General features: G+C 46.1%; 1 protein-coding gene across 1 annotated transcript in view; it reads left to right on the top strand.

Moving 5' to 3' along the window:
• The window catches only part of LOC139276899 (Na(+)/dicarboxylate cotransporter 3-like), a 74394-nt gene that overhangs the window by 33394 nt on the left and 22341 nt on the right, over positions 1-18659 (top strand). Inside the window, exons 5-8 of the mRNA XM_070894895.1 lie at positions 6396-6499; positions 11350-11356; positions 12319-12425; positions 17832-17993. Coding sequence (XP_070750996.1) covers positions 6396-6499; positions 11350-11356; positions 12319-12425; positions 17832-17993 — 380 coding nt within the window. The remainder of the gene's footprint in view (positions 1-6395; positions 6500-11349; positions 11357-12318; positions 12426-17831; positions 17994-18659) is intronic.

Raw genomic sequence — 18659 nt, 5'->3', positions numbered from 1 at the left:
GAATGGCTTCCTTCTGTGCTGTAACCATAAATATTGGCCAGGACGCCGGGGATAACTCCCCTGCTCTTCTTCGAAAATAGTGCCATGGGATCTTTTACATCCACCTGAGAGAGGGCTAGAGAAACTGGGGTTGTTCTTCTCCTTAGAAAGAAGAAGAAAGACTTGCATTTATATAGCGCCTTTCATGAACACAGGATGTCCCAAACCGCTTTATAGCCAATGAAGTACTTTTGAAGTGTAGTCACTGTTGTAATCTGCGCACAGCAAGCTCCCACAAACATCAACGTGATAATGACTAGATAATTTATTTTAGTCATGTTGGTTGTATGTGCAAGTTATGTGAAGATATGATTATGCTTAGATTGGATGTCTGAATATTCATGTCTGGGAAACTCGCACTATCTAGCCTCACACATGTTGAATAGCCTTGGGTGAGGTATAATCATAGAAATTTACAGCACGGAAGGAGACCATTTCGGCCCATTGTATCCGTGCCGGCCGACCAAGAGCTAGCCAGCCTAATCCCACTTTCCAGCTCTTGGTCCGTAGCCCTGTAGGTTACGGCACTTCAAGTGCATATCCAAGTATTTGTTAAATGTGAGGCTTTTTGTCTCTACCACCCTTTCAGGCAGTGAGTTCCAGACCCCCACCACCCTCTAGGTGAAGAAGTTTCCCCTCATTTCTCCTCTAAACCTCCCTCCATTTACTTTGAATGTATGCCCCCTGGTTGTTGACCTCTCCACCAAGGGAAACAAGTTCTTCCTATCCACTCTATCTAGGCCCCTCATAATTTTATACACCTCAATCAAGTCTCCCCTCAACCTCCTCTGTTCCAAAGAAAACAGAACCAGCATCTCCAATCTTTCCTCATAGCCAACTGGAACTAGAAGGCCTGCTGGTACCTGTGGAACTGTACTCCAACAGGGAGAACTTTTTTTGCCCCTATCTCCACTTTTTCCCCCAAATATCCCCCCTCCTCCTCTGCTGAGGCTGTTGACTCCCTTCATGGAGCAATTTCCTGGGCATCCGTCATCTATGGTCACAAGTGGCCATTCGTCATCGAATAACCAGGCAGACTGTAAGGCAGCTATTCAGTTGTGGGATGGAGTCAAAACCAAGCCGGAGCCCGCTCTCACCAGCATCCACACACACACACTTTCTGCAGGGATTAGCTAAATCACAATCGGGAACGGGAACCCGAGCCGATTCCCTCCTCCCAACTTAGGGATGTAGAAACCAATTATAGCACTGCTGCCATCGTCCCAGCTGAGATTATCTAGCTCAGCACAGACGAGCACTCAAGCTTGGTTCTATCCAGGTATGCCTAGCTCAGTTACTCACTGGCTTAAGCTTATGCCATCCAGGGAGCGGACAATGGAGAAAGTTGTAAAGCCAAACCTGATCATTGAAAAATTGCAATCTCTGATTTTATCCCTCCACCCCGTACCCTTCCCCTCATCTTTGCCACAATGGAGCGTGAACTAACATGTAACGCTCAGTCAGGCTGAGAATTGGTGGTTAAAAAAAACCACCCAAGCTATTTGTTGTCAGCTGTGGCTCAGTGGGCAGCACACTTGCCTCTGAGTCAGAAGGTTGTGGGTTCTAAAACCCACTGTAGGGACTTGAGAATATAAATCTAGGCTGACACTCCAGTGCAGTGCTGCACTGCCAGAGGTGCTGTCTTTCAGAAGAGACATTAAACAGAGGCCCTGTCTGCTCTCAGGTGGATGGAGTACAAAAGCAGGGAGGTCCTGCTGCAACTGTACAGGGTATTGGTGAGGCCGAACCTGGTGTGCAGTTTTGGTCACCTTACTTAAGGAAGGATATACTGGCTTTGGAGGGGGTACATAGACGATTCACTAGGCTGATTCCGGAGATGCGAGGGTTACCTTATGATGATAGACTGAGCAGACTGGGTCTTTACTCGTTGGAGTTCAGAAGGATGAGGGATGATCTTATAGAAACATTTAAAATCATGAAAGGGATAGACAAGATAGAGGCAGAGAGGTTGTTTCCACTGGTTGGGGAGACTAGAACTAGGGGGCACAGCCTCAAAATACGGGGGAGCCAATTTAAAACCGAGTTGAGAAGGAATTTCTTCTCCCAGAAGGTTGTGAATCTGTGGAATTCTCTGCCCAAGGAAGCAGTTGAGGCTAGCTCATTGAGTGTATTCAAGTCACAGATAGATAGATTTTTAACCAATAAGGGAATTAAGGGTTACGGGGAGAGGGCGGGTAAGTGGAGCTGAGTCCACGGCCAGATCAGCCATGATCTTGTTGAATGGCGGAGCAGGCTCGAGGGGCTAGATGGCCTCCTCCTGTTCCTAATTCTTATGTTCTTACGGACGTAAAAGATACCATGGTACTATTTTGAAGAAGAGCAGGGGAGTTATCCCCAGTGTCCCAGGCCAATATTTATCCCTCAACATAACAAAAGCAGATTATCTGGCCATTGTTGCATTGTGGTGTGTGGGAGCTTGCTGTGCGCAGATTGGCTGTCGCATTTCCCACATTACAACCGTGACTGCACTTCAAAAGTACTTCACTGGCTGTAAAGCTCTTTGAGGTGTCCGGTGGTTGTGAAAGGTGCTATGTAAATGCAAGTCTTCTTTCTAATAAAAAGTTAATGGCCTCATGTGGGTAGGCAGCCCTAGAACGTCACAAAATGGTGACCAGCTATTTGGGACTGTTGCCACGCCATGTGGTTGAGTCACATGTCAACTTCTCGCGTTCCCTGCTGGCCACTGGCGCTTTCCTCCTGACTACACCACTCACTGCCTCTGGTTGTCTCTGCAGGTTTGCCAAGGTTGCTGTATCCGTCTTCTTCGGCCTGTTTGTGATTTTGCTATTGACACAAAATCAAAGACAGTTGGGACACAGTCTTTGAACCCAAGTAAGCTCTGGGCCATGCTCTGTCTTTGTTAGCACTTACAGAAGTTGAATTTTATGGCAGTTTCCGGCACAGAGGCTCCCAGTGAGGGAGATGCCAGCTCTCAGGTAAACAGAAAACCACACGTGGACTGAATTTGAATGTAAGCCCCAGTGAACTGCAATGCACAAACCCATTGTTCCATCCACTGCCTTATTATCCGAATATTCTCAGTGTTCCTCTGAGGCACTTCCTTCAGGTGCTTTTCCACAACCTAACTGGGTTTCCCCCATCATTTCTCCAACCTCGCTTTTCATAGCATCCTCATTGTTTGATGAAAAAATATTTTTTTCATCTTTATTGTAAAACTGCTAGGAGCAGTGGTGGGAAAACCACTAGAGACCATTGTAATGTATTTGCTTCTTGGGTTCTTTGCTTAAGAACTCATAGCAACACATTGCTATTAGTTGCTTTACTGACAAAGGTTTAGCAATCACACTGCACATTACCAGTTCATCCACCAGGCTCACAACTGCATACCTCATCGTGGATGACCTCGACCCAACTGACTGGGGTTTTATTGAGTCTTGTGAACGTCACGTGACTAGCTAAGCCACTCACAATGCAAACCTGTGAACATACTCACAGGTGCGTACATTACAACTAACACCAAGGATAAAATTAATACTCACTTGGAGGGGAAGCATGGATTTGGTAAAGTCAAATCGTGTCCGATGAACCGGATTGATTACTTTGATGAAGCAACAGAGAGGGTTGATCAAGGTAGTGCAATGGATGTTGTATATATGGACTTTCAAAAAGCGTTTGATAAAATATCTCATAGCAGACTTATTTGGAAAATAGAAACACATGGGATTAAAGGAACGGTAGTAACTTGGGTATGTAATTGGCTAAGGGATAGGAGGTGGAGAGTGGTGATGCATGGCTATTTTTCTGTCTGACGACCAGAAAACTGCCCTTCAGATGGGCCATGCAGGAGTCTCTGGAATCTCCATAGGTTTACATAGCAATAACTTACAGGGTACAGCAGGATAGTGGTTATGTCACTGGACTAGTAATCCAGAGGTTTGGACTAATGATCCAGCGACATGAGTTCAAATCCCACCACAGCAGCTGGGGGAATTTAATTAAATAAATCTGGAATTTAAAAAGAAAAGCTAGTATCAGTAATGGTGACCGTGAAACTGCCATATTGTCGTAAAAACCCATCTGGTTCACTCGTGTCCTTTAGGGAAGGAAATCTGCCGTCCTTACCCAATCTGGCCTATAAGTGACTCCAGACCCACAGCAATGTGGTTGATTCTTAATTGCCCTCTGACATGGCCAACCAAGCCTCTACGACAAAGTCAGCACTGTAGGAGTACCTACACCACATGGATGGCTGCGGTTAAAGAAAGCAACTCACCACCACCCTCTCATGGGCAATAAATGCCAGCCTTGCCAGTGACACACACACCCACATCCTGTGAACAAATAAATTATAAAAAGAATGAGTGGATGGAAAGTCATGGGCAATAGAGGAAAAACCCCGATTCTTATCTGCCTTCTGAAATGGCGGCTCACCACCACGTTTTCAAGGGCAGTTAGGGATGAGCAATAAATGTCGGCCTTGCCACATCCTATTAATGAATTTAAAATGTTTTTACGAGAGCGTAGAGAAATTTCCAAAGGCACTTTGAAGAGCCAAATCAATAAACTATATGCTGACCCAAAGAAGGAAATATTAGGGGGTAATCGAAGAGGAGGCTTTTCAACAGGGTCAAAGAAGTTGAGGGAGTTGGAGAGACAGAGGCATTTAGGGAGGAATTTCCAGAGTGTGGGGCCTCGGGCAGCTGAGGTCACAGCAACCAATGGTGAGATGAATGGAGAAGTTGCAGAAATTGCTCGAGTCAGAGAAAGAGAATAGAAGCCGGTCAGAGGCTGGGTATTCTGTGACGAGTGTCTCACCTCCTGACTCCCCAAAGCCTTTCCACCATCTACAAAGCACATAAGAAATAGGAACAGAAGTAGGCCATTTGGCCCCTTGAGCCTGCTCCACTATTCAATAAGATCATGGCTGATCTGATCATGGACTCAGCTCCACTTCCCTGCCCGCTCCCCATAGCCCTTTACTCTCTATCGCTCAAAAACCTGTCTATCTCCACCTTAAATATATTCAAAGATCCAGCCTCCACAGCTCTCTGGGGCAGAGAATTCCATAGATTTACAACCAAGAGAAGAAATTCCACCTCATCTCAGTTTTAAATGGGCGGCCCCTTATTCTGAAACCATGTCCCCTAGTTTTAGTTTCCACTATGAGTGGAAATATCCTTTCTGCTTCCACCTTGTCGAGCCCCCTCATTATGTTATATGTTTCGATAAGATCATTCTTCTGAACTCCAATGTGCATAGGCCCAACCTACTCAACCTATCTTTATGTCAACCCCCTCGTCTCCAGAGTCAACCCAGTGAACCTTCTCTGAACAGCCTCCAATGCAAGTGTGTCCTTCCTTAAATACGGAGACCAAAACTGTACGCAGTATTCTAGGTGTGGCCTTACCAATACCCTGTACAGTTGTAGCAGAACTTCTCTGCTTTTATACTCTCCACAAGGCAGGAGTGTGATGGAATACTCTCCACTTGCCTGGATGAGTGCAGCTCGAACAGCACTCAAGAAGCTCAACACATTCCAGGACAAGCAGCCCGCTTGATTGGCACCCCATCTACCACCATAAACATTCACTCCCTCCACCACCGGCGCACCGTGGCTGCATGTGTACCATCTACAAGGGGCACTGCTGCAACTCACCAAGGCTTCTTCGGCAGCACCTCCCAAACCCGCGATCTCTACCACCTAGAAGGACAAGGGCAGCAGGCGCATGAGAGCACCATCATCTCCAAGTTTCTCTTCACGTTACACACCATCCTGACTTGGAAATATATCGCTGTTCCTTGATCGTTGCTGGGTCAAAATCCTGGAACTCCCTCCCTAACAGCACTGTGGGAGCACCTTCACCACATGGAACACAGCAATTCAAGAAGGTGGCTCACCACCACCTTCTCAAGGGAAATTAGGAATGGGCAATAAATGCCGGCCTTGCCAGCAACACCCAAATCCCAGCAACAAATGAAAACAAATCTATGGAGAACTATGAAGGTAATAGTGTGGGGTCTGGATGAGAGCCATTGTGGTTAGTTTACATTATTTAAGCACAATTTTAAGATCATAAGAAATAGGAGCAGGCGTAGGTCATTTGGCCCCTCAAGCCTGCTCAGCCATTCAATAAGATCATGGCTGATCTTCTACCTCAACTCCACTTGCCTGCACTATCCCCATATCCGTTGATTCCCCTTAATATCAGTGTCTTCCTAAAATGTGCCCCTTACCCTCATGACCATTCGCTGCTCATTTCATCTTCTATAGTTATATTTCTTTCCTGTCTAATAAAAGCAGATAAAAGTTCAAAGACTCCTGTAAAATCTTAAGAATGTGAAATTATAAAGCAAGCTTATTTTTCTTCTATTAGCTCCTAGTTATGTCTCAGATGCTGTGATTGGAATAGCAATCGTTATTTTAATGTTCATCTTCCCCTCACGGAAACCTTCGTTCAAGTGGAAAATTAATCCCAAAGTATGTCCAGTTCACTTATTGATAATGTGAGGCACTAACATATTGTACCAGCTTCTTAGAGAGGTTCAATCGATTCCTATTTGCTCAATCAGAAGAAGAGTAATCGAGGGTTCTGCTCCTGATCGTTTTATGGATAATACATGTGTACGTGAAAAAAACCCGCAACTAAGTGACCAAGCCACATGCCAAACATAAAGATAAATAAACCCAAGAAAAAAAGATTTCATTTTTGTCACGCTTATAAATATCAAATATACTTTTAAATTGCAGTTGGTTTTGATAATAGAACAACAAGATAATAAACCATCTCAAAAGTTCCATGATGTTCTAAACCAGAAGAGAAGAATAGGATGCAAGGTGGTGTGAGCCTGTCGATGTATCATTACTCTGTCACACCTTGTCAGATCTAGCTACCTTATTTTACATCCCTTTCACCCTACCATTGGCCATCAGCTGTCCAAGCCGTCCACACTCTGAAATTCTCTCCCTCAATCCCTCTAACTCCCTCTCCTCCTTTAAGATCCTGCTTAAAGCCCACCTCTTTCATAGAATCATAGAACAGTTACAGCATGGAAGGCCATTCAGCCCATCGAGCCCGTGCCGGCTCTCTGCAAGAGCACCTCAGCTAGTCCCACTCCCCCGCCCTTTCCCTGTAGCCCTGCAATTTATTTTCTTTCAGGTATTTATTTGTTGTGTATGCAATAACTCAATAGGCTGAATACTATAAATTCCGAACAGGTACAGACCTGGCTCTACTTTATTAGGGCCCAAAGTGATTACATTACAAGACGGCTGGCCTTTTATACCTGGGCTGCTCACACGTGCGTTCAGCCCAATGACCTCTGACAATGGCGCCACCTGGTGGCTACATATATGACAATATCCCCCTTTAAGATATTAGTAACAGTCTTTTTACAAATTGAGACGGTCCGGGGCTTTCTGCTCCCGAGTTGAACGTCTCAGTTTAACTCCAGCCTTGGGCGAGTGTTCTGAGTCTGTTATGACTGGGGGCTGGGTAGCCGATCTGATGGGATTGGCAATGACCACGTCAGGGATTGAAAGTCCAGATTCATTGACCATGTCAGTGATTGAAAGTCCATATTCATTGATGACAGCGGAGTCCTCTGATGACTGAGGGTAGGTTGGTTGATCACTGATTGTGTCTTCCTCAGACTGTTCCGGTTCATCCATGTACCGCAGCTTTATCTGATCGACATGTTTCCTGCATGTCTGCCCATTCTTGAACTTAGCGATAAACACTGTTACCCTGCTTGGCTGCAACAGTGCCGACGATCCATTTGAGACCTTGACCATAATTCAGTACATACACAGGATCATTTATAGAAATATCGTGTGACACAGTAGCACGATCATGATACCCCTGCTGACTTTGACATCTATATTCGACACGATTATTCAAGTCAGGGTGAACAAGAGAGAGCCTAGTCTTGAGATATCTCTTTAACAATAGTTCAGCAGGGGAGACCCCAGTAGGCATATGGGTTCTTGTCCTGTAACTAAGCAATATGCGTGACAAGCGAGTTTGCAGTGAACCTTGAGTTACACTTTTCATACTCTGCTTGATGGTTTGGACCGCACGCTCTGCTTGTCCATTGGATGCGGGTTTGAATGGTGCTGACCTCACATGTTTGATACCATTGAGTTTCACAAACTCTTGAAACTCCATACTGATGAAGCAAGACCTGTGTCGCTTACAACAATGTCAGGCAGACCATGCGTAGCAAACATGACATGAAGGCTCTCAATGGTAACTGTGGATGTGCTGGATGACATGATTGTACACGCTATCCACTTGCAAATAGCATCCACCACAACTAAGAACATCTTTCCCAGGAAGGGACCTGCAAAGTTGATGTGGATCCTGGACCATGGTTTAGATGGCCATGACCACAGACTCAGCGGCGATTCCGCTGGTGCTTTACTAAGCCTCATGCAAGTGTTGCACTGATGCACACATGATTCCAGATCAGAGTCAATTCCAGGCCACCATACATGAGACCAGGCAATAGCTTTCATCATGACAATACTGGGATGCGTGCTATGTAGATCACGCACAAATTTCTCTCTGCCTTTCTTGGACATAACAACATGATTACCCCACAGTATACAATCTGATTGAATGGATAGTTCGTCTTTGCGATGGATGTAAGGTTTGGTCTCCTCACACATTTACTTGGGTATGGCAGACCAATCACCACTAAGGGATACAGCGTTTCACAATCAATAATATCAGGTCCTGGCTGATCGAGGTCTTAACTTGTTGAGCCGTGACAGGGGTTCCTTCAGTTTCAAAAGCATCCATAACTAACAGTAGGTCTGCCGGTTGTGGCGTTTCCACCTCCGGTGTGGGCAAAGTCAGACGGCTCAATGCATCGCACAATTCTCAGTGCCAGGTCTATGGCGAATGACATAATCATAGGCAGATAATGTCAGCGCCCATCTCTGGATGTGGGACGATGCTTTGGTATTGATACCTTTGTTTTCCGAAAACAATGAAATGAGTGGCTTGTGATCTGTTTCCAGTTCAAACCGAAGACCAAACAGGTACTGATGCATCCTTTTAACCCCATACACACAGGCTAATGCCTCTTTCTCTACCATGCTGTAGGCTCTTTCCACCTTTGACAAACTTTTTGAAGCATTTGCAACAGGTTGTAATTTGCCCGACTCCTTAGCTTGTTGGAGCACGCAACCAACTCCATATGACGAAGCATCACAGGCCAATACTAGACGCTTACCCGGATCATAATGTACCAGCAGCTTGTTAGAGCAAAGCAGATTAGTAGCTTTCTCAAAAGCTCTATCTTGAGACGCACCCCAAATCCAGTTGGCGCCTTTTCTTAGCAGCATGTGCAGTGGCTCTAATAAGGTGCTCAAAATAGGTAAGAAATTACCGAAGTAGTTGAGTAGCCCAAGGAACGAATGCAGCTCCGTCACATTCTGAGGCTTGTGTGCATCTTTGATGGCCTTGATTTTCGAGTCCATAGGCCTGATACCATCAGCAGCAATTTTCCTCCCCAGGAATTTGACTTTCGGTACCATGAAGACTCACTTCAAGCGTTTGAGTCTGAGTCCCACTTTGTCCAGTAGATGTAGAACCTCTTCCAGGTTGTTCAGATGTTCAGCGGAGTCACAACCTGTGACCAGTATGTCATCTTGTAACACGACGGTTCTGGGGACGGACTTCAATAGACTCTCCATGTTCCTCTGAAATATGACTGCAGCCGAGCGAATTCCAAAAGGACCTGTTGTAGATAAACAGTCCTTTATGAGTGTTGATGCACGTAAGTTTCTTTGACATGTCGACCAGCTTCTGTGTCATGTAGGCTGATGTCAGATCCCGGCTAGCGTTGCAAACTTTGGTAACGGGTATTGATCCTGTTTCGAAACTCGGTTGATCGTAACCTTGTAGGCTCCACAAATCCTGACAGTGCCATCACTTTTCAACACGGGAACAATGGGGCTGGCCCATTCGTTGGCTACAAAGTCTGTCCAATCTTCTCCCTCCACGAATCGCTCCAGAATTCCAATTGTGCTCATTTTTGCATGCAAAGTTTCTTGTTAACTTGTTGCCAAATGTTGTGTATGCAATAACTCAATAGACTGAATACTGTAAACTCTGAACAGGTACAAACCTGACTCTACTTTATTAGGGCCCAAAGCGATTATATTACAAGATGGCTGGCCTTTTATACCTGGGCCGCACACACGTGCGCACAGCCCAATGACCTCCGACAGTGGCACCACCTGATGGCTAGTAAACCCAAGCCTACATACATGACATTATCCAACTCCCTTTTGAAAGCAGTGATTGAATCTGCCTCCACCACCCTTTCAGGGGTATAGGGCAAAAGTGGGAATATGGTGTTGAGATGGAGGATCAGTCATGATCATGTTGAATGGCGGTGCAGACTCAAAGGGCCGAATGGCCTACTACTGCTCCTATTTTCTATGCTTCAGGCAGCGCATTCCAGATGCTAACTACTCGTTGCGTAAAAAAGTTTTCCCTCCTGTTGCCTTTGGTTCTTCTGCCAATCACTTTAAATCTGTGTCCTCTGGTTCTCGACCCTTCCGCCAATGGGAACAGTTTCTCTCCATCTATTCTGTCCAAACCTCTCATGAATTTGAACACCTCTGTCAAATTTACTCTCAATCTTCTCTGCTCTAAGGAGAACAACCCCAGGTTCTCCAGTCTATCCACGTAACTGAAGTCCCTCATCCCTGGAATAATTCTCATAAATCTTTTCTGCACCCTCTCTAAGGCCTTCACATCCTTCTTGAAGTGCGGTGCCCAGAATTGGACACAATACTCCAGTTGAGGCCGAACCAGTGTTTTATACAGGTTCATCATCATTTCCACGCTTGGCACTCTATATCTCTATTGATGAAGCCCAGGATCCCGGAAGCCTTTATAACTATTTTGCGCACATATACCCCCAGGTCTCTGACGAAGGGTCTTCGACCTGAAACATTAACTCTGTTTCTCTCTCCACAGATGCTACCTGACCTGCTGAGATTTCCAGCTTTTTCTGTTTTTATTTCAGATTCCAGCATCCACAGTATTTTGCTTTTGTGCCCCTAGGTCTCTTTGTTCATGCACCCCCGTTAGGCTTGAACCCTTTAGTTTATATGTCCTTTCCTCATTCTTTCTACCAAAATGTATCACTTCACACTTTTCTGCGTTAAATTTCATCTGCCACATGTCTGCCCATTCCACCAGCCTGTCTTTGACCAAACCTTTTGCCATCCCACTTAATCTCTCCTTCTTTGGCTCAGCACCAATGTTCCCTCTAAGCTGCGCGCATGTGCAGCCGCGTAGTAATCTCAAGGCACCATGCAGGCTGCTCGCAAGCCTTTCCATCTGAAATACCGTGCACGCGCAAAGTATTTAAAGGGACCGCACATTGAAATAAAAGGCTGTGCACAACAAAGGCGATTTAGGAGGAACATTGCTCGGTACCCATTTTAATCCCTTACACTTCTGTGAAGTGCCTTTTCCAAGTTAAAAATGCTATCTCAATACAAGTTGTTGCTGGTGCTGATGGCAATTAAACTTTATGAAAAATATTAGCCTGGAACTTGTCATAAACGTATCAGTCACAAGGCATTTTTTATTCATTCACGGCATCTGAGCATCGCTGACATTCCTAATTGCCCTTGAGAAGGTGGTGGTGAGCCGCCTTCTTGAACCGCTGCAGTCCGTGTGGTGAAGGTGCTCCCACAGTGCTGTTAGGGAGGGAGTTCCAGGATTTTGACCCAGCGACGATGTAGGAACGGCCACTATATTTCCAAGTCAGGATGGTGTGTGACTTGGAGGGGAACGTGAAGGTGGTGGTGTTCCCATGCGCCTGCTGCCCTTGTCCTTCTAGGTGGTAGAGGTCGCAGGTTTGGGAGGTGCTGTCGAAGAAGCCTTGGCGAGTTGCTGCAGTGCATCTTGTAGATGGTACACACTGCAGCCACGGTACGCCGGTGGTGAAGGGTGTTTATAAAAAGATTTCAGAATTTTTCACGATTGAAACTGAGCTCCTGGGATCCATGTGCCCATTTCTGAGCCTCCTTCCACCTGCTCTGTAGTTGCCCAATATGCCACCAGTGAACGTTGAACAAGAAATCTTTACAAGCACTTAACCTCATTGTACTGGTAAAATAAAAAAAAGAGAACTGGTGGTGGTCCCTTGTCCTTGCCCTTGTCCTTCCAGTTGATGGGGTTCGTGGGTTTGGTGCAATCATCAGAACTGAACATTAATCCTCAAGTGAATGAACTGTTTTCATTCTCCCATTCTCATTACCAGAGCAAGTTAGTCCAAACCCGCCATTGTTGAATTGGAAGGCGGTTCAAACCAACATAGCCTGGAATATATTATTACTGCTGGGAGGAGGATTCGTGATTGGAAGGGGATGTCAGGTAATTGCTGCAAGATCATAGAAATTTAAGCCCAAGAGAAGGCCATTTCAGCCACTCATTGCTAGCTCCACACTCGAGTTATTTCAATATCCTTTCTATCTTGAGGCGCCCGGAGCTATCATGTCAGCCATGGCTCAGTGAGTAACACCCTCGCCTCTGAGTCAGAAGGTTGTGGGTGAAAGTCCCACTCCAGAGACTTGAGCACCAAATTCTAGGCTGGCACTCCAGTGCAGTGCTGAGAGAGTGCTGCACTGTTAGAGGTGCCATCTTTCAGGTGAGACGTTAAACCGAGACCCTGTCTTCCCTCTCAGGTGGATCCCGTGGCACTATTTTGAAGAAGAGCAGGGGAATTATCCCCGGTGTCCTGGCCAATATTTATCCTTCAATCAATATCACTGAAACAGATTATCTGGGTGTTATCACATTGCTGTTTGTGGGAGCTTGCTGTGTGTGAATTGGCTGCTGTGTTTCCTGCATTACAATAGTGACTACATTTCAAAAGTACTTCATTGGATATAAAGCGATTTGGGACATCTAGTGGTTGTGAAAGGCTCTATATAAATGCAAGTCTTTCTGTTATACCCATTGACTCCTATTTTCTGTTTTCTATCCTTCAGCCACACCTCTGTTCTCTTTCGTTCTAATAGCCTGGGACTTACTCTTCAAAGTTTCCTTTTTGGCACTTTATCAAGTGTTTTTTTGAAAGACGAACACATCCATTGTGTTACCTTTCTTAATTTCTTTGAAGAATCTAACCGCAAGTTGCAAATTTCCCTTGCTTTTTTTATTTTTAACCAGACAAGAGGGCTGATTCCCGTCCCCATTTTCAGATAGTTAGAGGGGTAGCAGGGCAGGGAAATGGCCACGAGCGACTTACTGTCCTCGTCCCCGCTGCTAACCCATCCACTGCCGGTTCACCTGCTGCCGTTTCCATCCAGTTCTGAAAGTGGGCGGCCATGGTAGAGGTCCCCAATGCGATTATCAGGGGCCAATGAACGAAGTGTGCGCTGCGATTGCCCCACCATTTTTACTTGGTGTGGAGCAGCAAAACCAGCAGCTCTTAAAGAGACCACTGCAGGAGGGCACCTTAAAACACAGCAAATAAAAATGAACGGGGAGAAATTCGGTATGGCACCATTTGGAGCGTTAAAACGTTAAAAGTTGAAGAATTAGTGGCAGGGGCTAAACTTTGTCGATTCTCGCAAAATTCATTGTTAGCGCTCCAAGAGGAAAGTGGAGCGCTAAATCAAGCACTACACTCCTAACTTAGGGCGCGAACCTCGGAGCAGGGCGCTACTGGCAGAGCGATAACGGTTATGCGCAGTCCAAACGGCACTCTTTCATCACGCAGGCTGCTTCCATCTCTTGAAGGGAAGGTATAACCTCCTGGTCATCAGTGGTGTTTATCAATGTGACCTGGACGACTGCCATTGCAGTCCCCATCACTTCACAATGTGCAGCATTTGGAGATGTGTGAGGAACAGCTGTAACAAGTTTTGCGCAGGCAGCAGAAAGGTGCAAGTAATAAACAGTGCGATCACTGAAAGCGCCTTTTTCACAATGTTCAAGCGACACGGAAGCATTCCCTTTTAATTACTACTCCTGCAGCGCACGAAGGAAGACACAAATAACCTTCCAGAAATACTAGGGGTTCGAGGGTCTAGCGAAAAGGAGGAACTGAAGGAAATCTTTATTAGTCAGGAAATTGTGCTAGGGAAATTGATGGGATTGAAGGCCGATAAATCCCCGGGGCCTGATAGTCTGCATCCCAGAGTACTTAAGGAAGTGGCCCTAGAAATAGTGGATGCATTGGTGATCATTTTCCAACAGTCTATTGACTCTGGATCAGTTCCTATGGACTGGAGGGTAGCTAATGTAACACCACTTTTTAAAAAAGGAGGGAGAGAGAAAACAGGGAATTATAGACCGGTCAGCCTGACATCGGTGGTGGGGAAAATGTTGGAATCAATTATTAAAGACGAAATAGCAGTGCATTTGGAAAGCAGTGACAGGATCGGTCCAAGTCAGCATGGATTTATGAAAGGGAAATCATGCTTGACAAATCTCCTATAATTTTTTGAGGATGTAACTAGTCGAGTGGACAAGGGAGAACCAGTGGATGTGGTGTATTTGGACTTTCAAAAGGCTTTTGACAAGGTCCAACACAAGAGATTAGTGTGCAAAATTAAAGCACATGGTATTGGGGGTAATGTACTGATGTGGATAGAAAACTGGTTGGCAGACAGGAAGCAGAGAGTCGGAATAAACGGGTCCTTTTCAGAATGGCAGGCAGTGACCAGTGGGGTGCTGCAAGGTTCAGTGCTGGGACCCCAGCTGTTTACAATATACATCAATGATTTAGATGAAGGAATTGAATGTAATATCTCCAAGTTTGCAGATGACACTAAGCTGGGTGGCGGTGTGAGCTATGAGGAGGACGCTAAAAGGTTGCAGGGTGACTTGAACAGGTTAGGTGAGTGAGCAAATGCATGGAGGATGCAGTATAATGTGGATAAATGTGAGGTTATCCACTTTGGTGGCCAAAACAGGAAGACAGAATGTTATCTGAATGGTGACAGATTAGGAAAAGGGGAGGTGCAACGAGACCTGGGTGTCATGGTACATCAGTTATTGAAGTTTGGCATGCAGGTACAGCAGGCGGTGAAGAAGGCAAATGGCATGTTGGCCTTCATAGCTAGAGTATTTGCATATAGGAGCAGGGATGTCTTACTGCAGTTGTACAGAGCCTTGGTGAAGCCACACCTGGAATATTGTGTTCAATTTTGGTTTCCTAATCTGAGGAAGGACATTCTTGCTATTGAGGGAGTACAGCGAAGGTTCACCAGATTGATTCCCGGGATGGCAGGACTGATATACGAGGAGAGACTGGATCACCTGGGCTTGTATCCACTGCAGTTTAAAAGAATGAGAGGGGATCTCATAGAAACATATAAAATTCTGATGGGACTGGACAGGTTAGAGGCAGGAAGAATGTTCCCGTTGCTGGGGAGTTCCAGAACCAGGAGTCACAGTCTAAGAATGAGGGGTAAGCCATTTAGGATCGAGATGAGGAGAAACTTCTTCACTCAGAGAGTGGTTGACCTGTGGAATTCTCTACCGCAGAAAGTTGTTGAGGCCAGTTCATTAGATATATTCAAGAGGGAGTTGGATATGGCCCTTACGACTAAAACGGATCAAGGGATATGGAGAGAAAGCAGGAAAGGGGTACTGAGGTTGAATGATCAGCCATGACCTTATTGAATAGCGGTGCAGGCTCGAAGGGCCGAATGGCCTACTCCTGCACCTAATTTCTATGTTTCTATTCCCAGTGCACAATGCCTCCTCTTACTGATGTTGACGCCGCGAGGTGGTAAAGCAGGAGGCGAAAGTCAATTTGGCATCAGGGCCGTTAACTGGGCGATGCACGCGCAATGATGTCATCATGTGAGAGGGGCTAGAGGCCCAGGCACTAACAATTAGCCACAGCGCTATTTCGCCACTGAAAGTCGCGGGCTAACGGGAGGTGCTAACCTACCGAATTTCTAGACCAATGTCTTTAAAAAGATTTTTGCGGAGCCAGGAGGAACGTTAATGCACAAAGATCTTCCCTCTGTCTCCCGCACCCCCTTTCCTCCCCGGATTGCCTCCCTTGCCCCCTTTAAAGCAGCACTATTCTTCCAATTATCCTAAATCTGTATCCTCTGGTTACTGACCCTCCTGCCAGGTTTTTTAAATTTATTCACGGGATGTGAGCATCGCTGGCAAGGCCAGCATTTATTGCCCATCCGTAATTGCCCTTAACTGAGTGGCTTGCTGGGCCATTTCAGAGGGCTTTAAGAGTCAACAACATTGCTGTGGTTCTGGAGTCACATATAGGCCAGACCGGGTAAGGTCATTGGATTTCCTTCCCTAAAGGACATTAGTGAACCAGATGGGTTTTGTTTTAATGACACTCCGCTAGTTACATGGTCACCGTGACCGATACTAGCTTTTTATTCCGGATTTATTTAATTAACTGAATTTAAATTCCCCAGCTGCCGTGCAACTGTGGAAACAGTTCCTCCCTATCTACGCTATCAAAACCCTTGAGAATTTTAAACAACGCTATTAAATTTCCCCTTAACCATCTCTGCTCTTTAGGTGTCAGCTGGTAGCACTTTCGGGGCTGGATTTTAAGAGTTTCTGTTTTCGGGGTGATAACGGCGGCGGGGCGGGAAAGTTACCGGCTGGGAATAGCTTGGGCCTTAGTCGGTAAGTTTGGGCACCTGGGCCCGCGCTAAGGGAGGCGTTGTACACTTTTCATGGCGCAAGGATGGGAAACTGGTGAACTAAAGAGTCGTGCCGTGTGTGCTCCGAGAGAGGCCGGGGGGGGAAACCCCCAAAAAAAACGCACAAAACCATTCCCAAAACATTGCCCACGCCACCACAACACAAATCGCTGAAAAAATGAAAAGAACAAACACTCGCACTTACCTTCAGAGTGCTTTATCTTCCTCTGCGCCGCCGGCTGTGCTGGACCGCTCTGATTTCCCAGACGGTCATTGCGGCCGGACGGATCGGGCAAAAGTCAAAACTCCTGCCGGTGTCGCAACCAGAGGCGGTTGCACACTGGGAGCAGCTCTTTCCAGTGGTGCTGCTCAGCGCTGCCACAAAACCCAACCAGAGGATCGCGACGGGGCGCAGGAGACCTGAACGCCGCCTTTCACGCCACTCCGGGGGGAAATCTGGAGCACAAAAGGGCTGGACAATCCAACCCTCTGAGTCAGAAGGTTGTGGGTTCATAGCCCCACTACAGAAACTTGAGCCCATAATCTAAGCTGACATTTCAGTACTGAGCGCACACTGCACTGTCGGAAGTGTTGTCTTTCAGGTGAGACATTAAACCTGCCCATTCAGGTCGATATAAAATATCCTATGACATTAATTCAAAGAAGAGCAGGGGAGTTATCCCCAGTGTTATGGCCAATATTTAGCCCTCAACCAACACCTAAAAAAACAGATTATCTGGTCATTATTGCATCGCTGTTTGTGGGAGCTTGCTGTGTGCAAATTGGCTGCCGCGTTTCCTACGTTACAACAGTGACTACACTCCAAAAGTGCTTCATTGGTTGTAAAGCGCTTTGGGATGTCCTGAGGCTGTGAAAGGCGCTCTATAAATGCAAATCTTTCTTATTTCTAAGGAGGAGAACAATCCCATGTTTCTCTAGCCTCTCCCGATAACTGAACTCCTTCAGTCCTCATCTCTTGGTCCCTCCTGTCTGCATCTCCTTCTCAGTCAGCATTTATTGCAGTACCATTTGAAAAAACCCTGATCTAATGCGATATCAAAATGCTAATTCGAGTGCTTGTGTATTTAAAAGCGATTTTTGGATTTTCTTTTCCCTGTTGTTTTTTTGTTGTTGCTAGGAGTTGGGGTTGTCTCTGTGGATCGGGGCACGTCTGGACGTCTTGAAAGATATCCCACCCAGTTTAGCTGTCCTGGTTCTCAGCGTGATCATCGCATTGTTTACTGAATGTACCAGCAACAGTGCCACAAGCGTGATATTTCTGCGCGTTCTGGCTGAACTGGTGAGCTCCCCGCTTATCTTTCCTGATCGACTGGTCAAGCTGCAGAATAAACAAGGCGACTCTTCTACACGCTTTGGTTTTTTTTTATCCCCATGGCTGCAAGCACTAAGAAAAAGGATAGAAACAGTTTAGTTTTTCCCATGTTTGTTATTTGCGTGTTCTCACAAGAATCATTTGCGTATATGTGCCAGCTGTGGCTCAGTGCGTAGCACTCTCGAGGTGGGAGGGGCCAAGAGTGAGCAGGTGCTGCTGATTACTGCAAGAGTTGGAGTGAGTTTGTAAAAAGTTGGTGTTTTTTTTTTCAAATTCTAGAGCCTTTTTGGCCCATAAACATCAGCCAAAGGCTGCTGAGGGGCCTGGAGTGCAGGGCCCCTCAGAGGACAATGCTCCCAGTGCGAATTTAATCAGGGGAGAGAATGTCTTGAGAAGCGAGAATGAAAGGGCTAAAGATTTGGGACCCCAGGAGGTTTGGAAAAGAAAACACAGTGGTGGTTCACTGCCAGGATAAGGAGATGCGAGCTCGGGATATTATCCAGGTGGTACATGAGGACTGCGGAGAAGGAAGTTGCTTTGCTTGCCGACCAAAGCCGAATGTTGGATTTGAAGTGAGGGTCAGTGGCCGAGAGGAGGTGGAAAGACTTTTACTGAGCCTGAAGGGTGGTGAGA

The sequence above is a fragment of the Pristiophorus japonicus genome, chromosome 12 (genome assembly GCF_044704955.1).
Source record: "Pristiophorus japonicus isolate sPriJap1 chromosome 12, sPriJap1.hap1, whole genome shotgun sequence".
Taxonomy (NCBI): Eukaryota; Metazoa; Chordata; class Chondrichthyes; family Pristiophoridae; genus Pristiophorus; species Pristiophorus japonicus.
The sequence above is the reverse complement of the archived record's forward strand: the minus strand, read 5'-3'. Positions and strand labels throughout refer to the sequence as shown.